Here is a 22,353-nt window from a genome sequence, read left to right as displayed (position 1 = left end):
ATCGTACATTCGCTTGGGCCGTCAGTTGTCCTGGAATCACTATTCGATTCGCGCCAGAGACTCCCGTCAACGAGACGGACTCAAAAGCACTGGCGTTTACTAGCTCGATAACAATTTCAGACACTCGACTTCCAACGTCGACATCAATCAAATTCAGCTCGGCTTCTCCGGCAACGTCTAAAGGATCGTCGGCATTCTGCACGTGTGACAGCCTATTGCCGTTCGTCGTCATTAGCAGCGGGCTGTCGTCTATCAAAACAACGTCGATCTGTATCGTCACCGTGTTTGAAAGATGAATGCCGTCCTCGACAGACACGCTGACGTTCCTTAATCCAGCAGCCGGTTCTGATTGGAGATTTCGATAGCGAAGCGTTGCAAGTGCCGCCTGGAAAGACGAAGCCGGTGCAGGCCCAACCAACGTAAGAGCATTCATTGCAGGGACGATTGTAATTCCGTTCATAGGCGTCACGTCGATTTTTTCGTCGTTGCCGTCCTTTGCATCGATCAGAATAACAGATGCCGAGTTGATTGCGTGAGATGCTGAATCGTCTTTATCCGACACGACGAATCCGGCCAACTTGCCGACGTCGAGATAGCCCGATTCTTCGACATATTGATGAATAGACGAATTGCTGACGGAAACAATCGGCGCGTTGTCGTTCGCCGTCACAACGTCGACGAGAATACGAAGAGCGTTGGAAACGACGTCGCCCGTGTGTACGGTCACGTTGAATTCGCGAGTGCCGGGCGTCGGCTCGTCTTTGCTGTTGTCGTAGAATATAGTGCGGAAGACGCGCAAGAATTCCTCCGCGTCGACGGGATCGTTCGATTCCAAGTACAAAGAGCTCGAAACGCTCGCATTGCCGCTTAGAAGAGTGCCGTCTTTGTCGGCTGCCGATAGAGTACTTCCCGTCAGATCAAAGCTCAGCCCCTCGGCCAAACCGTCTGGAAGCAACGGAAACGACACGCGGAGCTGTCGATAACGATTGTGCGGAGCGCGGTCGCCGTCTTGCACGGCTAGTCCAATTTGGGCACCAACGTCGACGGCGGAGCCCGATTCGTTGAAAGCAAAAGTCGTTCGAACTGCCGTCAGCTGCGGCAAGTGATCGTCCCGAAGCGTAACGTTGACGGTCGCCATCGCATTTCCTTCGTGAAGACTGTCGTAAACGATGACGGAGACGTTTCGTCGGCCGGGCGGCGGTTCGTCGAACGTGTTCTCGTACATCAGCGACGCCACGACGGCTTCGTACACGTCAGGCGACGCCGATCCCGTCACGGTGATGGTTTGATGCGACGAACTGTAGACGACGGCCAATTGAGGAGAGCCACTTGCGTCGATTGTCAAACGTTCACGCATATTTTGATCGACAACGGCATCGTTGGGTGGCGCGTCGAGTTGAAAGACCGCGCGGACGATATTGTCGCCGTCTTCGTCGGTGACCGTCGCGCCAGCGCCAATGGAAATAGGAGCGCCGTCTTCCACAAAATCAAATGCCGTCGTAGGGAGAACTATTTTCGGTAGAATGTCATTGACGTTGGTAACTCGTATGACGACCGAAGTGCTCCCGTTTCTCGGAGGATCGCCGCCGTCCTCTGCCACGACGGTCAACCGGAACAGTCTCTTCGCTTCGAAATTCAACGACGTTTTCACGCTGATCTCGCCGCTCGTGGAATGAATCTCAAAATGTCCCATGTCGTTTCCGGCGGTAATTCGATACGTCACGTTGCCGTACGCTCCGGCGTCTTTGTCGACGGCACTAACGACGATAACGTGAGAGCCGATCGAAGCGTTCTCCGACACGTTCGTCGAGTAGACGTCGGAGCCGAACGTTGGCGATTCGTCGTTCTCGTTCGTCACTCCAACTCGAATAATAGTCGTATCGGTGTTCACGCCGTCCGAAGCGATGGCGGAAAATTCGTGCAGTGAAGTCGTTTCGTAGTCTAAAGCACCGGCAATTCGAACATCGCCAGTCGACGAATCTACGGCGAACAAGTCGGCCGGGCCAGATAGAGAATACGTAACAACGTCGAGCTCGTCATCATCGAGGGCACGAATGGTTAGAATAACTTGATCTTGTTCTATCAGTTCAGAAACCGTCATGGTGTAGATTTCCTGCTGGAAAACAGGCGAATTATCGTTCTCGTCCGTTACGGAAATATCTACGAGAGCCTCGCTGCTTCGCGCGGGCATGCCGCCGTCGATAGCGGCGATCTTAAACGAGTACTGAGCTGTAGTTTCGTAATCCAGAGGACCGCTGACGAAAATCTGTGCCGAAAGACCGTCCGACTGCGTTTTCACGTCAAACGGCAACATATCAGCATTGACCAATTCGTATCTGAGGTCTCCTAACGTTCCGGAGTCTGCATCCGAAGCGCTCACTGTGACTACAACCGTATTCATGGCGGCACCTTCTGACACTGACTCAGAATAGGAAGATTGGTCAAAAATTGGACTGTTGTCGTTGACGTTTTCGATAGTGACGTAAATTTGAGCCGTCGATGATAACGCCGGATCGCCGCCATCTGTTGCCGTCACTGTGAAATCGTATTCCACATCGCCCATCTCGAAGTCTAAATCTCTCGTTGTTGTGACTTCACCCGTACTTGAATCGATCTCAAATGGAATAAAGGAGCCAGAACCCGAACCCGAACCCGAACCCGAACCGGACCTGTCAATGCTGTAAGTAATGTGAGCATTTTCGTTTGAATCCCTGTCAGTGGCTTCCACGGTGACGATCAAGCCACCGGACGCGATGTCTTCCCTCTTCGTCGTTCTCCATTCAGATTGACGGAAGAGCGGCGCGTTATCGTTGACGTCGATGACGGTAATATGAACATCTGCCGTGCCGCTTCTCGAATTTGATTGGCCTTCGTGATCGTGTGCGACGACTGTGAGATAATGCTCGTGGCCACCCTGAACGTCGTAATCAAGTGCTCCCGCCGTGGTAATCTCTCCCGTCATTGAATCGATTTTAAAAAGACTGCTGCCGCCTTGAATGGAATAGGTGATTTGATCGTCGCCGTACTGATCGGCGTCTGTCGCGCTGACGGTAACGACGGGCCGGTTGAGAGCGTCGCCTTCCTCTATCGATCCGGCAAACATCGCAAAGTCAAAAACTGGAGAATAATCATTTACAGCGACAATGGTAATGTTCGTCGTCGCCAGAGGGCTCTTGGCTCCGTCGTCATCATAAACGTAGACAGAAACGGTGCGAATTCCCGGCGTCGGTTCGTCTTTCACGTTGACATATTTCAAGTCGAGCGAGCGCCAGCGGTATTCGGCCAAAGACGCTTCGCCCGAAATTTTGATTGACTGACTGTTGCCGCCCAAAGCCGAATTGTTCTCCGCTCCCACGTTGCCGTATATGTGTTCAACGGGATACGTGTCGAGAAGGCCCTCTATTTCGACCGACGCCCAGCTGATGTTGACGCTGTCCGGATCGTAGATAGTCGCATTGATGCTGGCGATTCCGACGCCGGCACTTCCTTCGTAGAAATCGACGGTGTAATCGATACCCGGCGCAAATGGACCGTTGAGGTCGACGCGCGGAGGATCGTTGACGGCGGAAAAGTCGATATACACGGTGGCTATGTTAGAAGTGCTAGACCCATCGTTGACAGTGAGACGAACGACACGAGGCAAAGTCTGCGGATCTCCCAATCTAGAAAAATATGAACAGAACACCTTTGAGTTGCATGACAAACAGTGAAATGATGATCGTACCCCTTGTGTTCGTAAGTAAGCGTTTTGAGCACGGATTCGTAACTACCCAGGCTTGCAATGCCAGAGAGAGTTAGAAAATCGTGGGTGCTCGACGAATGGAGAGTGATGCTACCACTGGTCGTCACCGCTAATACTTCGTCATCTCCGTCATGAGCCTGTTCAATGAAGATATGCGCCGATTCAATTGTAACACTATCAATATCTAAAACGACGATAAAATGTACTATTTGAAATAATTACTCCTGCACACGTACCTGTGATACTCAAATCTTGAGAGACAATTACGCCAGGGCCACTGCCTTCGGTGTAAGTCGTCATAAAGTCCATAGCGCCGCCGTCTCCCACTGTCAGAACAGGATCATCGTTTACGTTGACAAGCTCGATGTAGGCAAAAGCAGGTGCGGACGTGTGTCGACCATCATTGACGGTGACGGTGACGACGCGAAGGCGACCCGTCGGCTGAACGGCCGTATTTTCGTACGTCACCGATTGAACGACGGCTTCGTAAATGGAAGGACTCGCTTCGCCGGAAACGACAAGAACGTGCGGATTCGAATTGTCGACCGTAAGCCCGTGCAAACTCCCAACGGCCAATTTTTCGTTCATACCGTCCTCGGGGTCAGTCACAGCGACGACGAGTTCGGCGACGATTGCAGATGCATCCGGATCTGTAATAGCAACAGAACTGTGCGCTATGGCAACAGGTTTGCCGTCTTCAACGAATCGAGTAAAGAAAGACGACTCTTCGTTAACGATATCGCCGGAGAATAAGTCCGGATCGACGCCGGAGTAGTCCGAGGCAGAAAAGTTGCGCTTGTCGAGATCAATCGAAGGCGCTTCATCGTTGAAAATTTTAACTTCCACTAGAATTTCTCGCGGTAGCGTCGCATTGGCCGTTGACGTCGTAGAGGCGACGGATAGCGATACGGTACGATTGACGTCGGCCAAATTGGTCGCATTGTCTACGTAGCTCAACGAGCGTATAATAGTCTCGTATTCGCTTGCACTCGCTCCACCGGAGAGAAGAAGATTGCGTCGCCTGTCACTGTACGACGCTCGCACGGCAGTTCCCGCCGGCAGTGCGACGGAAATCGATTCGGTTGAAAAGTGAGGCTGCGACGTGATCCAAGCGCGTACTTCATTGATGGTGACAACCTCGTCCATATCGTGAAGCGTAGCATTTGGTGCGATGCGTACAGAATCGGAGGGATCAAGAAGAACGACGCGATCGTTCACGTCGTCGACATAGACGGGATTATCGTCGGCGTCCAATATCGTTATGATGACTTGTGTGCTATCGGTGTGACTCGGAACATCCAAGTCTTCGACAAAAACGGTAAAATTGTACATTTTGACCGTTTCGTAGTCCAAGGCGTCGCTGACAAAAAGTGCTTTGTTTCTTTCGACAAATGGAAGTCCGACGGCGTTAGGGTCAATAAAAGTTCTGTAGTTCGAGAGACCGTCGGCGTCAGAGGCCATTAGCCGTACAACAAATTGATCGATTGGAGCATCTTCGCGTATGTCTCGGTAAAAGTCGCGAGTGAAAGTGACAGGATTATCGTTCACGTCGTCCACCCGGATTCGCACCGAAGACGTCGCTATTGACGAGCCGGCTCCAGAGCCTTCGCTTGAGTCCAAGAGCACTGCCACCAAATTGTACTGCGTTTGCAGCTCGCGATCGATTGACGTATTGCCGGTAAATATCGTTCCGTTAGAATCGATTGTAAAGCGACCGTCAAAATCGTCCATCAGGCTGAAAAGAGGCGGAGGCGACGACGTGAATCGATCGTCGTCAGTCGTAAACAGTTGAACGATGGATACGCCTGGCGGCGTGTTTTCTACAACGGACGCCGAATAAGATGCCGGATCGAAGCGAGGATTGCTGTCGTCGACCGGCACGATTGTCACGTAGACGCGCGACGTCGAATTGAGTGAACCGTCGACGATGGTCACGTCAATTCGACGAAGAAGATTCTCAGGCTCGAGCGCCACGTCGCGATACGCACAAGGGTCCAAGGCGAGCACAAAATCGCTTCGATTGGCTGGACCGATCAATTCGACGTGGCTGTTTGAGATGCGGTTCAAACGAACGGTCGACGGAACCGACGACAGATTGCGAATTTCGTCGCCGGCGTGAGCATTCCAAACTTGCACAATGATGCGATCAATCGTCTCCTGTTCGCGATCTGCGTCTACGATGCGAGCATTGTCGGAGAAATAGACGAAGTTTCCACCTTCTGTATATACCACGTTTCGATCGGTCGTGCCGTTGCCTAGATAAGCGATTGCTGGGTGATCGTTTTCAAACAGTATGTTCACTGTCGCAAACGCCGGCGAACTGCAGTGAGCCCCGTCGCAGCCGACAACCATGATCGTACGAACTCCGCTAGCTGGCTCGTCTGCCGTACTTCGAAACACGACTCTCTTCACCGCTTGTTCGTACACGGCGAAGTTGTAAGCACCTTCCAAAACAATTTCGTGGTCAGTGTGACGTCCGACGACCGGTTCCACTGGCATCGCAGGAGACCAAGTGAGCTCGTCTCCTTCGTAAATGGTTATGAGTCTAATAGTCAAGTTTCTCAATTGCAATGCCCCGCGATCGGTGTCCGTGATGCTGATATTATTCACTATTTGACTTCCCGCTGTTTCTTCGACATACGAAGTGACGTAGTCGCGTTGGGGCGAATCCAGATGTATCACGGGCGCGTTGTCGTTTCTCGGAATGATCGCGATTCTCGTATAGACGGGATCGCTGCAGAACGGACCGTCCTGAACAACAAAAGACACCGTGCGAACCACGACAGCCGGTTCCGATTCCTTGTTGACGTAAACGAGACCCTGCAAGGCGTTGAGGAAGTCGGCATAGGGCGCGGGTCCATCCAAAACGAGAACAGTTGGACTCAAAACGACGACATTGATTGAAGCGATTACTGGACCTACATAGTTGATCTCCTCTTGTTCGATGACCGTCGAAAGCGTCACGGTAATGTCAGAGACTAGCGATTGTTCGTTGTCCGTTTCGTCGACAAGCGACGGCGTGGCGGAAACAATCTTGACACTGGGCATGCCTTCGGTGAGCGAGGTATCGTAGTCAAGCGAATCTTGATCCGACGCGTCAAGATCGAGCACGGCCGCGACTGTATTGGGATAGGCAACATCGATGTCGGCCTCTGTCGGGACGCTAACTTGAACACCGTCGGAAGCGGTCACCGTAACGCTTCTATTGCATGAAGTCGGAATTGGCATAAAGAGGCTAACGAACTGGATGCTTGCCAAGGCGGTCGTGTAGTTTGCCGTCGATGCTGTGCCGCGGAAAATGAACGATCCGGACGATGTGCAAACGTCCGGTGTCAGTGTTTCACCGTCTAAGGTCGATGTCGGCCACACATTGACAGCTCCGAATGGGAAGGCCTTCTTGTCGTAGAGAAAATATTCGCGACAGTCGGAGAGACACTGTATCTGATAGAGGTCGACTGAGTGCAAAATTGCGGCAAGGCCACGAAGTTTTCCGCTGAAATGCTCAACTATTCCGCCGCCAGATGCAGTTCTAGCACCAACGGTCATTAGACCAGAACTAAGAGTTATAGGATTTGCTCCCAGATCGTATTCATCTGCTAGCATTCCGTCGACGACTAGCCACACTTTGCTCGACGAGACGACGACCGCTACGTGATGCCACATACCGTCCAGCAGCGAAGTAGATAGAGAAATGCTTCTCCCGTCATCCACCAGCAACATCACATCATCGTCGGATACGTGTATAAATAGGCTTCCACTTATGCCCGTAACTGTACCGCCGCTACTGCTCATCAGCCAAACTGATACAACAAAATCGGTCGTGTCTGCAAATACGACATGTGAGTCGTACATGTCGCTAACGCCGTTAAATCTCACAAAGCCAGACGCAGACTTGGAAGCGCCAGAACTGATCAAAAGGTCTGTCGCATTCGAAATTCCGCACTGGCGATACTTTAGCATGTCGTAATTGCATCGCTCGCTTTCAGGAAGACAGCACGTGCCGTTGGCTCTCCAGCAGTCGCCGATACATTGATCTGACGAGTTGCAGCCGGACAAGAAGCAGGAGAGAGTGCTGGGATCGATTACGTAAGAAACAATAATAAACGACGAAATTTCTCCATTCAAGTAGTCGCTATTTTTCGTGCTGGTGCCGTCTGATCCGGAGCCGATAGAAAGACTGTCGGCCGCATCGGCGTCGTTGATCAATCCATCCAAAGTAAATTGCGCAACTTCACTACCGTCAAGATAAATCTTAGCGTTCAGTCCTTCAACGGTTAAAAGTAGTGTGTGCCAATTGCCGTCATCGAGAGACAGCGACGGGAAAATCACATGAGCGTCTCGCGTCTTCGATGCCGAATGCAGATATTCAAACCACAATTGCTTTCTCTGGGCTTCGTAGGAAATACCGTAGGGATGCGTAAATACGTCCTGATTGTCCAACTTGGCGAAGAAGTAACCATCGTCGGCCGCACTGAGTTTGAATCGAAGGTAAACGGAAAAGCTCTCGCCTATCGAATGCGGGAGAAGAGCCGGTGACACGAGAGCAAACTGGCGCTGCGTCTCATCAAACGCGTAGCCGGTCGCACTTGGCGAAAGACCGTTCATCGGAGTCGAATAGGATGGGAGCATGTTAGCAAATCCGCTACGAAGAGTCGCCGATTTGAGATAACCCACGAAGCCAAGCGAGTTCAGTGACAAAACGTTGCCGACAAGCATCATTTCTGGTTTAGTAACAATCATAGGAGAGCCCATCATCGCAGCGGCGTGACGATGTCCGTCTAGAATGACAGTGACTCGTGGATACGAAACCTCGAGAACGATCGTGTGTAGAGCGTCGTCGTCGACGGCGCTCCATAGCGCAACGACGACCTTTTGCGTTCCAGACGACGACTCGTATTCAAACGTGAGTACGTCTCGTGTAATTTCGATGCTGAAAAGCGTCTCGTTCATCGAATAGATTGCCTCCAAGACCGGTCCACCAGTGTGCGGCTTCATGCCAAAACAGACCGTAAAGAGGAAGTTATTGGCAATCGGTGACGGCAGAAGCGACGACAAAACGCGGCCGTACGTTTCGCCGGTGAAAAGATAGCCATAGCCGGGATAGGTCTCGCCCACAAAATCCAACATCTCGCTCGTCAAATCGACGCCGTTTCCCAGTCCGCATTTTCCAAAGTGGCTCGTGTGAGTAGGCGTGCCGTACGTCGTGTTACGAATTATATCGGAGATGCACGGCGGCATGGTTAAGCGCACGGTAGCATTGACAATATCGTCCGTATCCGTGTCCGGATCGTCAACGACAACGTCTTCCAAAACGTCGGAGGGTCCGTCTATTGGCGCGGCGGAAACGGGCGGCATGGTGACAACAGGTTTTTCGTCGTTTAGATCCTTTACGACAACGTGAGCCGGAGCGAGAACCCGATGAACGCCGTCGTCGGCGACAACAGAGAAGTCCAGACTGGGTCCTGTTACTTCGAAATCAATAGGAGCGGCGACGACGACGATACCAACGTCCGAAATGCTGAAGTAAGTTGAGTCGTCTCCGGACAATTCAAAGCTGAATGCGTCAAACGGAGGAGCGTCGTTATCCACAGCAGTAGCGGTGAACACAAACACTCCCATTGAAACTCCTTCCGTCACAGAACCTAAGTAGAGATTCTTGTCAAACGCTGGAGCGACGTCGTTTTCGTTCACCACTTCAACTGTCACATTTAACAGTGAGTATCTGCCGCCTTCGTCGGTCGCCTTCACGACGAGGTCGTACCAAACACGAGATTCATGGTCTAAAGATTTTCGAAGACGAATCACGTTGTCATCCAAGTTGAACACATTGTCCGGGTTGATCTCCAAGGTAAACGTAATGTTATCGTCGCTGTGCGCGTCGCCGTGGCATCCGCCGTCAGAATCGACGGCGCTGAGAGCGAGTAGAGGAGATCCAATCGCTTCGCTCTCGTTCACGCGAATCGTAGTGTCGTCTACAAGAATAATCGGCGCATGTTCGTTTTCGTTCGTTACAGTGACGACAAGGAAGGCAGTATCAGTTAGGCCACCGCCGTCTGTTGCAATGATCGTAACGTTATACCTGCATTGTACCTCGTAGTCAAATTCTGTCAGAATAGTAACAACACCGGTCTGGCTGTCTATACTGAAAGCAGCGCTATCAGGACCGGGTCCAAGTGAATACGATACAACGTTGAAAGGCGACGTAGCATCGGCATCGTCAGCGTGGGGCACAGTAACCAGTTGCCCAAGAACGTTTTCAGAAACGGAGTCCCAGTAAATAGGATGTGTAAAAATGGGCGGGTTGTCGTTCAAGTCGTTGATGCTAACGGTGATCGTCGAATTGCACGACATTGCTGGACGCCCGCCATCCGTCGCTACGACGTAGAAATCGTATTTGTCTGTCACTTCGCGGTCGATCATACCGGACGGCGATATGACTCCCGTCATTGAGTGAATTTCGAACGGGACAGACATTGGCCATATTGAATACGTGATTTCGGCGTTTGATCCAATATCGGCGTCCGTCGCACCGACAACGGCGACGACGTGCTCGCCGCCGACGTTTTCGTCAAGCATGAAGACGTATGACGATAGGTTGAAGCACGGCTTATTGTCGTTTACGTCGCTGACTCGAATGACGACGTTTGTCACGTTCAAACAGTTCCCGCCCGGACTCTCTCTAACCGTGACCGGAAACGTGTACATGTCCTTCGTCTCTCGGTCCAACATGCCGAACAATTCGATAGCACCGCTTGGTTGAATGAAAAACTTTCCGTCCGGAATGAAAGCACTGAGAGAGTACTTCTGATTCTCTGACGTCAAATCCATGTCGTGAATCGTAAGCGTGAGAACGGTTGACCCGAAGGCAATGTCTTCGCTCACAGTCGTTTCGTACTGCGCCGACGAAAAGTAAGGACAGTTGTCGTCCACATCCATCACGCGGACGGTGAACGAGCTCGTCACGTTCAAACTCGGGACGCCGTGATCAAATGCCGCTATGAGCAACGTGTAATCAACTTGGCCGTTGGAGCCGTCAACGTCCAGACGATTGGCGACGGTCACGACGCCGACACTCGCGTCTGGAATGTGGAAATCGCCGCGCGAGTTACCGCCGACGATTGCGTACGATATGCGAGCGTTGTTGGTATCGGCTCTGTCGCCGTCGACGGCGCTGAAATTAAACACAGTGAATCCGATTCGCGAATTTTCAGAAACGTTGGCTGCGTAGACAGCGTCGTTGACAAAGCGAGGCACAACGTCATTGACATCGCTAACCGTGATATTTACGCCGGCGTCCGACGACATGGACGGCACGCCCAAGTCCGTGGCTCTAACAACCAGTCGATACCAGGAAATTTCTTCTCTGTCTAGGGTCGTTGTTGTCGCTATCTCGCCCGTCGAAGAGTCAATAGAGAAGTGTCCTTCATCGTTGCCGTTGACAAAGGAAAAGAGAAATTTGCCGTCGTCTCCGTCGTCCATGTCGGTAGCAAACACCGTCAGGATGGTGTGCGAATTTTTATTTTCCGGCACGACGACGGCGTAGTCCAACGGACTGAAGATGGGTCGGTGATCATTGAAAAGGCGTATGTCGACGTGTACAGTAATGTGATTGCTTGAAACAGTTCCGTCGGTAACCGATATTAGAATCGTTCTCGGTTGAGCAGGATTCGGCTCATCGATCATATTATCGTACATGATTCCTTGCAAAAAGGCTTCGGCGGTGGTCAAAAACAGACCAGGCGAGAACGCTATTTCGTACTGAATTTCACTCAAAGTTTTCGTAATTGACGACGTCCCATCAGACGGAAAAGTGAGCTTCTCCAGACTATCGTCTTCGAAATTCTGCAAAACTAACCGCACCAACACTACAGTTGCCGCACTGTCCGGATCAGAAACAGATACGCTCGACGGCGGTAGAACATTGATAGCCGGCTTGCTATCTACAAAAACAGTCGTGTGGTTGGTCGTGCCGTTGCCGTATAGAGATATGTAGGGACGATCGTTTATTTCTTTCAAAACGATGCGAGTCGTCGCCACACGGCTGCTCAAGTATCCGTCGTTGGCGACGAAATCTACGGTACGTTCTGCGCCGGAAAATTCGTCGGCTTTGTTTTCGTAAGTGATTTTTCGAAGAGCCATCTGGAAGTCGGCGATCGACGATCCTGATCCCGACGGCACAATTTTGAGTACACCAGCGACGTAAGTTGGGCTCAGCGAAGGCATTGACGTCAAATCGACATTCAAATATTCGTCGTCACCGTTCAAGTTTCCAACGAGAGTCGCCTTCAAATACGCGAGCGTTGAACTGTCGACGTCAATCAAAGTTGCGGTAGACTCCGTCAGAACAGAAGCTGCCATGCCTTCCGCATACGAGATCTCGAAGTCGATACCTAGTTCTGCCGGTCCGTTTAGATCGAGCACAGGGGCGTCGTTTACGGCTTGGAAAAAGATGAACGACGATGCGGGAGCCGACGTCGCCGCGCCGTCGGACACGGTGAACGTCACGACTCGCGGTCCGGGTGTGGGATCTTCTTGGCCCTTGTGTTCGTACGTGACGTTGCGCAAAATTCGTTCGTACGTGGCAACGGTCGCTTTTCCCCAGAGTTTCAGCGTACAATTCGCCATGTCGTACATTTTTGAAATTTCTGGCGTGTCGGCCACGTAAACGTCCAGCATTTCCATATCCTCTTTGACGGCCGATTGAAGTCGAATGATCGCTTCCATAGCATAGTCGTTATCGTGGTCAATCAATCGCAGAGTCGGGGCAACTAGCACGGATCCGTTTCCCTCGTAATAGTCAACCATATAGTTGAGCAAAACATCAGGCTGATCGTTCACCAGTTCCACTTGAATGTAGCTATAGACGATAGCGGAATCATGCCGGGGGCCATCCTTGATAGCAAAAGATATGGTCCGTTCGACCGTCGAAGGCTCTTCTTTGGTATTGTCGTAAGTTATCGACCGAAGAATCGCCTGAAGTTCAACCGTGTCGACATAAGGCGACATCGTCAGCGTCGCGGTGACGTTATCGTATTCAAACGACTGGCCACTTCCGACGGAAAGTGATTCGTACGAACTATCCACCGGATTCATTATTTCCACCGTTACGTCGTACGTGTAGGCGCCGCGATCGCCGTCCGTCACCGTCAGAGCGCTGGCGTTGGCAACAATAACAGCTCCGCCACTCGTATCGTCTTCAGTGAACACGCTGCGGTTGTAGTTAGCGCCGTGCGGCCCGTTCAATCGCAATATCGGCTCGTTGTCATTCGTCAGAGCCATATCAATCGTTAACAGACCGGAATCCGATTCAAACTGACAGTCGTTGATGCGTACGTCAATAGTCCGCGTGCCGGAGATCGGCTCCTCGACGTCGGATACGTAGTAGAGCGAATTCAAAACGTCAATATAGTCTTCTCGAGACGATCTACCAAGTACGGTCAACGTCGCTTCGGTGTAGTCGTAGCTCGCTTTTAGCGACGTTGGCAGTGAAGACAAGCCCGTTCGCAACGCTTCGCCGCAGCCCAAAAAGCAGACAATCTGCTCTTGTCGCGATGGAGACGGTTGAACGACTAGGAGGTGCATTTTTCCGTGGTAATTCTCAATTGGGTTATTGTCGGCGTTTCCTGGCATCGGTCGAGCACCAACAAACGAGCGACCAGCTTTGTCAGAGATACGGGCTGTGGTATACATAAAGAAGCTGAGTACTACCTGGCCTTTCATACATCCGTTGACAAGGAACTTTACTCGCCAGACCGACTGGTCGTCACAATCGACCAAGACGGTAAGATGAGCCCACTGGTTGACAAAACTCCCGCAGATCATTGGCCCGTCGACGCTAGCCGAAAGCTTCCCCGACTTGGCATACTCGAACCTCACTCTGCCGTTGCTAAGGCAGAAGACACCATAATACACAAGGTTTGCTCCGGCGTTCAGTTTTATGTAGATGGTCGATTTGTTCAGCGGAAGACTTGGCATATTAAGCCAAACGGCAATGACCAGTCCCTTGTTGATTAGATTGAATTGCCCCTTGACGTCGGCAAAATCGTCACTGCCGTCAAACATCATCGTGTAGCCGTTTATTGTCGCGCCGTTTTGAAGAGCAACCACGTCCGGCCCGATCGCCTGCGCGTCGTCGAGCCCACAGTTACGAATCTTTGTAAACTTGTCACCAATTCCTGGCGGACAGTCGTACGGTAACATGCTAACGTTGTAAGTTTCGCCTCCGATGAGACGTGCCGTGCTGTTGCAAAAATACGTGAATGGAAAACCATCGCTGTCGGTTATGTTCACGTTCGGCTCCAAAGCGAGTCGACCACTATCTTCGAAATATTCAATTGGAAGCGTGTTACCAATCGATACGACTGGCCTCGCGTCGTTGACGTTCAACACCGTTACGTTGACTTGGGACGTCGATGACATCGGGGGGATGCCGGCGTCGGAGAAGACGATAGAGACCACGTGCGACGTCGCCGTTTCGTAGTCCAGCTCTGCGACGACCGAAACAGTAGCGACATTTTCCACCAAACTGACCTCAAACCGGCTCGACGGCGGACTCAGTGTCGCGCTGACGACACTGTTATTGCCTGCGTCTCTGTCCGTCACGTTAAATAAAGCAATGACCGTATTTAGGGTGACGTTCTCCTCGACATCAACTTCGACGAAAAGCGGCAACACGACCGGCGAGTTATCATTCGCGTCCGTAATGATGAAAGTCAGTAATATAGTGTCGTTGAGGCGTGCTGATATAGGCATCGCTTGATCAACTGCAACCACCGAGAACGTGTACTCGTCGATCGTCTCGCGATCGAGCGACGAGGCGACGACTATCTGGCCCGAGTTTTGATGAAGATCGAAGTGGCGACGCGGAAAGTTTCGACCTGGGTAAAAACGAACGTTGCCGTTTGCTCCGGCGTCAGAGTCCGTAGCCCAGATGCGGTCGACGACAATTGTGCCGTTGGCGGAGGCTTCAGATATGTCGATCGGGTCCGAAAGAGAATCAGAGTCAATGACGGGAGCGTTGTCGTTTACGTCCGTCACATTGATGCAGACGAGAAGAGGGGTCCAGCGAGACGGCGATCCGCGATCGCTCGCGTTCACGGTAACGACGTAAAATCCGGTGGCTTCGCGATCAAAATAGGCTGTTGAAGTGATTTCGCCCGTTTGAGAGTCAATGTCAAATACAGATTCTCCGACAATCGAAAAAACGATTTCGCCGTTCTCGTCAGCGTCGGCGTCCGAAGCGCTGACGTTTACAACAAAACGGTCAAAGCCCACTCCGGAGCCCGACCCGGAACCCGACTCCTCAGCGCCGTAATCTTCTCGAATCAGCACGCAGTCGAGAATCGGTTCAAACACGGGCGAGTTGTCGTTAACGTCTAAAACTGTAATCACTAGCGGCACTTCCGTAGTGCGCTTCATCGCTCCCATGTCTTCGGCTACGACCATTAGGTCGTATTCCGGTCGCATTTCTCGATCCAGTGACATCGCCGTCCAAACGACACCCCAATTGTCAATGCTGAAATCTTCGTTCCAGTGACCCAGTAGTCGGTAAGCCACGTCGCCGTTCAAACCAGCATCGGCATCGCTTGCGCTCACTTGGATAACAGACGTTCCCACGGCAACATTCTCCTTCACCTCCTCTAAATATCTGGTCTTGTTAAATACAGGATTATTGTCGTTGTCGTCGCCGACATGTATAGTCAGATTCTTCGTATCACTGTACAGACCGTCGGACACGCGAATGGTGACGTAATAGACAGAAACCATTTCGCGATCGATGGACTGAGCAAGAGTGATGTTGCCCGTTTCGCTATCGATAGCGAGAAAGCCGCTCGGATAAGATGAAACAATTTCGTATCGAAGCGTGTTGTCGTCGTAGCTCTCGCACCCGCTGCCGTCTCCAGAACTGCCGTCGGTTCTATTGCAAACGTCGCACGCAAGAGCAAAGCCGTTGTTGCACACGTCGTACACGCACGAATCGTTGTCCGTCGCCGGACAACGATGTACGCTCGTACCGACGGTCGCATTTTCGGAAATAATAATTCGTCTGTGATCGCTCTCAAATTTCGGACGATTATCGTTGTCGTTTCGTACGTCCACTGTCACCGTTGCCTCGCTCCACAAATTGCCGCCGTCGGTTGCTCTGACCTTGAATTCATGCCACGTCCACGTCTCGTAATCGAGTGGCACTTTGTTCCAAACCCTGCCTGTTTCTGGATGCACGGCAAATATGCCCTTATCGTCTTCAATCAAATAAGTGATTTTCCCAAACATCTCGGCGTCGTCGTCGGTTGCTGTCACAGCGACAACTGTACGATTCGACATCGGCCCCTCGCACATGATTGCCTCGTAGGTTCCTTGGACAAATCTGGGTGTGTATTCATTGACGTTTAGCACTCTAACGAGAACGACGGTACTCGCACTTTTCCGCGGATCACCTGAATCGGACACAACGACAGTCACGTTGTACGCCCTCTTCGTTTCGTAGTCAAGCAAGTCGGGCGACGCCACGTAAACGTTTCCAGAGTCGGAAACGTCGAACGGATTGTCCATCATACTCTCTGTCAGCAATTCGTAAGATAATTCGGCGTTGGAGCCAATGTCGTCGTCTCGTGCCGTCAAAGCAAAGACAACGTGTCCACTGGAAACGTTTTCGTACACGGCGGCAACCATAATCGGAAAAACGAATTCCGGCGCATTGTCATTGACGTCCGTCACATTGATGTTGACGTCCACTTCGCTCCAACGGCTTCCGTCCGAAGCTCGAACTTTCAACAGATACACGTCTTTCGTTTCGCGATCCGGTGGATTCCACCAGCTCGTTCTGATCCACCCGGTTGTCGAATTGATAGCAAAGTGGCCGTCGTCGCCAGACTGAATAGTATAAGTCAAGGAAAACATCATGTTGTGAGAGTCGCCGTCTGTTGCCGTCACTTGCAGTATGTTGAGGTTGGCCATTTCTTCGGGAACGCTTCCCGCGTAAGAATTGTTGTCAAATTGAGGATCCTGATCGTTGACGGGTTGAATAGTTATCCCTGACTGAGCGACGTTGCTCCAGTCGACTCCGTCAAAGACGGAAACATTGGCCCATCGGTGACCGAGCGACGGTTCCTCAGCAACGTTATTGTAACCGAGCTGACGAACTTTCTCTTCGGCATCGACAAGCAATAATCCAGACGGGTAATCGTACATAAATGTTTGTCCGTTAGAACTGTCAGGCGACGGAGTTATCGTTTCGTGATTTCCATCAACGATGCCTTTTAGAACGACTTGTATTTGCGTAACTGTCACATTGTCGTCGTCGACGATAGAAACGTCGGGCGAGGCAATAAAAACGCCGCCTGAATTTTCGACAAACGTCACTGCGACTCCCGTTCCCGGTTGAGTCGAATCGAGATCAAGGACAGGTGGATCGTTGACAAAGACGATTTTCACCAGAGCGTAAACTGGATTGCTGTTGGAGTTGCCGTCGTTCGCTATCACTTCCACGCGACGATCACCCGGTGTTGGTTCGTCTTTTTCGTTGTTATACGCGAGATGCTGAATGGCGTCTTTAAACTCGTCGACGTCGGCTGGACCAGTCAAAGTCAAGCTTTTTCCGTTCATAGCTTCGATGACGTTAATGTCATCGCTATTCCAGTTAATGATTCTGATGTATTCCTTTTCCCCGTCCATGTGATCCGACAGCGTGATACGAACCCAGGCCAATGTCTCATTATCGGGATCAGCCAGGAAAGCGCCTTGTGCCAAATACACCTCGCCACCTTCTTCGGTGAAGTCGACTGTCACGTTGCTCGACGCCATTTGACCGCCCAGGAAAAGAACGGGGCGGTTGTTTACTGTCGCAAAGTCAATCATGATCATTTTCATATCGCTCTCGGCGAGATCGTCATTGACAGTAAATATGATGTCGTGATCGCCTGGTATGGGATCGCCTTTTCTCGTCACAAACTCGTAGGAAACGGTCCGGAGAACGGTTTGAAATTCTTCACGAGGAGCAGGGCCGGAAAGAAGCAAAACTCCAGTTGAATTCGTGTAATTTCCTCGTATCGTCGTTCCGTCAAGGTTGAATCGCAACAGATCTTGCCCTGTCTCGAAACTGGCACTCATAGCGTTGCTAAAGTACACTTTAGCTGACGACAAGGTTGTGTTATCTACGTCTGTTATTGTCAAATTCGGTGACAGCACTATTGCCGAATCTCCCTCGTCATACCGCACGAAAATTTCATTCAATTCCAGCTGAGGCTTATCGTTCGTCAAAAGAATTCGAATCGTGGCGTACGTAACAGTTTTAATCCAAACGCCGCCGACACCGGAAACATTCACTTCAAATCGTATCATACGAGGCCAAGGGTTTGGTTCTTCAGCCTCGTTTACGTACTGCACTGATCGAAACATTTCCTGCACTTGATTGGCACTAAGATTAGCGTTAATGATACGGCGATGCAAAGTAGACGACGATCCAAATGATACACCGGATGGAAGCACAACGTCAAGACGTTCATCCGCACCGTCGGGAGGAGAACCCACAAATTCGATCTCAATTCTCTCAGAAGTGCGAGAGAACGTGTCCGGGTCGATGACGATAGCCCCTGGGGCAACATATACGGACGAGTTCCCGTTGTTGTTTTCTACCATATCAACTGTAGTATCGATCGAAGATCCTCCAAGAGAGACGACTATTGGAATGTCACTAATCAGCTCAACCTGTACCGTAACACTGGCAACGTTAGACTTGAACTTTCCATCGTTCACCCATATATCAATTGTTCGGTCGTATCCTTCGGGTTCTGGGTTCGAGTTGTGATACATTAGAGAACCCAGCACCTTTTCGTAGGTATCAATAGACGCTTTTCCCCACACTCTCAGCGTTCCAGTCATTGCGTCCCACGAAGTGCTCACGGCAGCGTAATCGTTTGCAACGGGAGTCGACAGACGTTCGAACATCGTAGCGTTTTCTCCAAGCGAAGCGCTCGCCTTGTACAGGTAAAAAAGCTCGTGACAGTCGTCGTCAGCAATGATTGGATCGGCAGTAAAAACCATTACTTTGTCTGTGCCTTCGGTGAAGGTGGCCACATCGTTTCCCAACGTAAGCCAGGGTTCGTTATCATTGACCAACGTCACGAGTATTGTCACTGACAGGTCAGTCGACTTATTGGTTCCGTCGTCCGCACGAACGACAACGCTGCGTTGAGCATCGGTCGTCTCCGACGCTTCACTCGAAAAGTAAAACGCATTCAGAATACTCTCGTACTCGGAGAGCGATTCGCCGTTGCCTTCAACAGTTACCGTCAAAGAGTCACTCGAATACTGGTACGAAACGGTAAAATTGCCGACGCCACGTCCTACGAGACGAAGGCAATCGGCCTCGATGCCGTCGTGGTCAATGTTTTCCGTGCAGCTACTCGTTCCGGTAATAACGGGATTGTTTGCTCCGCTGCCGCTGGCACTGCCACTGCCACTGCCTGACGGTTTGGCGGTACCCGTGCAGTTCTCCATCATTTTACGCGTAACGGTAATGGTAACGGATTTGAGAGTTGCGCTGTCAACGTCGGTCAGAGTAAGGCTGCCGTTGAATAGCGACACGCCGCCGCCGTTCTCCACAAATTGACGAACGTCGACTCCACTTTCGACGACGGGCGCATCGTTGACGGCGTTCACAGCGATAGTCGCCGACGTCGAAGCGTTCGAAAACGGTCCGCTGAAGACGTTCGTCGTCGTCGTATCGGCGAAGTCTCCGGTGCCGGCAGACGATGACTGATCCCAAGCTTTAAATCGAATCGAGCTGCCGCCGTTGTAGTTCTTGTTGGGAAGAAAGCGAATCGTGGCGTTGCCGTCAATCAGAAAAGCGTGAGTGGCGTTGACGGCAATTGGAATGTCTGTCCACCAACCGCTGCCGTACGTCTTGTATTGCCAATCGCCGTTGTCGCCGTCGACCCAAACGACGGCGAAGCCGAGCGTCATCGCCAAGTCGTCGGCATCGGTCGCCACTTGTTCGACGAGTTTCCACGCGAGTTCTCCAGACGACATTTCGTCTTCGTCTATCGCGTTCAATACGACGGTTTTCGTGCTGTTTAGCACCGGTGCTGAGTTGGTGAATTCGACGGTGAGAGTAAAATTGGCTCTTACGTTGCTGACAGACGACGTTGAGGTTAGACTCAAAGTCGAGGCGCCGTTGCACGGGGTGGAACTGCTGTCCCAGGCGCGATACCAAAATCTCGTCCATCCGCTCTTTCGTGCGGCGGACGGTGACGGAGAGAAACGGACTCGCTCCATTGGAAGACGAAGGACGGAATTGCAGTCGTCCAAAGCGTTCTTGAAATCTATCCAGGCTCCGTCCTGCCAATACTGCCAAACTCCTTCCAAGCCCATTTGAGTTTCGGTTTTGAAAATTGACATTCCAATTGGATCGGGAACGTCAACGTCCGTAACGACAGTTCTGTCAACAAAGACGTTCGCTGGGTATCCAGGATTATTCGTGTCCTGAGGCAAGTAGTCCTTGAGAATGCTGGAACTGAGAAGCGGGGAAGAATGAAACACAGGCTGGTCGTTGACCGCCGTAATGCAGAGGGTCACCGTGCGAACGTCGCTTGATCGGCCGATCTGCGCGTCCGTCACGACCAGAGTTATGTACCGGCATTCCGATGGAGACTGATCGTCGCTGCTGAACTGAACACAACGCAGCCATTGCTCGTAGTCAGACGTGCGGTGCACTGGTAATATACTATTAGTTTCAATTGAAAGGACAGTTGAACTTTGCCCTGTGATCGTCACTGGCACACCAGGATCGATCTCCGGAATATACAGAAACTCGTTAGCACCCATTTTCGGATTCGTTATCTCCACGACAGCCTTCTTGATAAACGGCGTGTCGCCGGCGATTATACCAAAACCGCTGTGATTGAATACATTGACGTTTGGACCGTCTTCGACGTACGGTACGACGTAATCGTCGTCCCACGATACAATCGGCTTCGCCGGCTCCTGATCGAGAACGACATCAATGGTGCTCTCGTCCGTCAGCTCTCCGTCCGAGACAAGAACGCGAATTTGTCGGCGAACGCTCGTGAACGGCTGATCAGCTTCGTTAACGTAAACTGCGGCTCGCAGCACGGTTTGATACTCCTCAATGGTAGCACCATTTTCAAGAAGGTAGGTGATGTTGAAACTGGACAGGTATTTCGTCGGAGTAACGGTGACGGAAGTTCCTGACGTATTAAAAACCAGTTCTTCCATGTCATCGATATTGCCTGCTTCTATGAGCACAATTCGCACAAATGCCAGCGTCACGTCGTCTTCGTCGTAGTCGATTATCGTCGCCTTGTCGGCGAATGCCAATCTTGGACGATCTACGTTTCTCGTGAATGTGTAAGTCTGCGACGATACCATCAAGTTCAGCACTGGTGGGTCGTTCAGCCGATCGATGTCAATCCAAGTCTTTGCCACTTCGTTCGTCTTATTGCAGGTATCGTAGAAGACAAAGTGAAGAGTGCGACGCTTGAGCTCGATCCCGGCAAACGTATTGGAAAACGTCACTGAGCTAATGACGGACTCATAGTCCGAGATGTCGGCCCATCCGGAAAAGCGAAGAATTCCCGTAGTTTGATCGTAATCAGTAGTAATATCTGCATTATACATCGTGACACTCAACATGTCATGGTTTTGCTGAAAGTTATCAACAATTTGTATCGTTCCGTTGATCAACTGCGTGTCATCATCGTCCTCGATGCCCCAATTTGAAGTATCCACGACGTGCACCGGATCATCGGATGATTCATTGTACGTCGTCGCATTGTACTCCAACATTCGTCCGCTGACAAAAAGTCTCGGTGGATCGCACACTTGCTGGAGTTCGACGGTTGCCGTAGCATTGGTTGAAGGTAAATTATCGATGTCCCAGATGGTGAAAACGACAGAGCGAGGAAAGGAGGCGTTCTTCCACGGCTCGTCATCGTCATTGGCGTATTTGACTGTGCCGAGGATGCATTCATATACGCTTTGTTCAGCCTTGTTATCGAGCATCAGCTGGTCCGATTGATTTCCAGTTATACTAACAGACGACCACTTGGAACAACTCTCCGGACAAATCACCAAGTACTCTCCACCTGCAACTGAAAGAAGCTCTACGGTAGCCTTCTGCAGGTAGTGAGGTGGATGATCCGCATCTCTGATGCTCAGTTGGCTCGACAGCAGTACAGGCTCTCCCTCTTCAATAAACGTCGTTGTATATCCAGTGTCATTCTCATTCACACCGCTCAAGTCAATAACAGGAGAGATGTCATTTACTGGCAGGACGTCAACGTATATGGTCTTTGAACCGTCGCTGTTAAAAGGACTGCCCTTACAAAACAAGGTGTCGTTGCATATGCCAATGCAAATATCTATTCGTCTATTGTGGTTGATAGTCGGTTCTTCAGCCGTGTTATTGTAGTGTAGAAGATTTAGAATCTGGGCAGTCTCTTCAGGAGACGTGTCGGAATCAAGTAGCATAAGCTTTGACTCAAAGTCTTTGCCTTTTTGTGTCATCACTTGGTAATTAGGCAAAGAACCCGAACCGCTGGCTGCTTCCTCATCAATATATAAAGATTCCTAAAGAATTATTAGCCTTTTAG

General features: G+C 51.1%; 1 protein-coding gene across 1 annotated transcript in view; it reads right to left on the bottom strand.

The window, feature by feature from the left end:
• LOC136196778 (uncharacterized) overlaps window positions 1-22,353 on the bottom strand; it is a 31,678-nt gene that overhangs the window by 5,949 nt on the left and 3,376 nt on the right. Inside the window, exons 19-21 of the mRNA XM_065986410.1 lie at window positions 3,979-22,330; window positions 3,725-3,926; window positions 8-3,662 (exon numbers count right to left, since the gene is read on the bottom strand). Of these exons, the coding sequence (XP_065842482.1) occupies window positions 8-3,662; window positions 3,725-3,926; window positions 3,979-22,330 (22,209 nt within the window). The remainder of the gene's footprint in view (window positions 1-7; window positions 3,663-3,724; window positions 3,927-3,978; window positions 22,331-22,353) is intronic.

This window comes from Oscarella lobularis, chromosome 16 (genome assembly GCF_947507565.1).
Source record: "Oscarella lobularis chromosome 16, ooOscLobu1.1, whole genome shotgun sequence".
Lineage (NCBI taxonomy): Eukaryota > Metazoa > Porifera > Homoscleromorpha > Homosclerophorida > Oscarellidae > Oscarella > Oscarella lobularis.
Note: the sequence above shows the minus strand (reverse complement) of the source record. Positions and strands in the feature narration are given on the sequence as shown.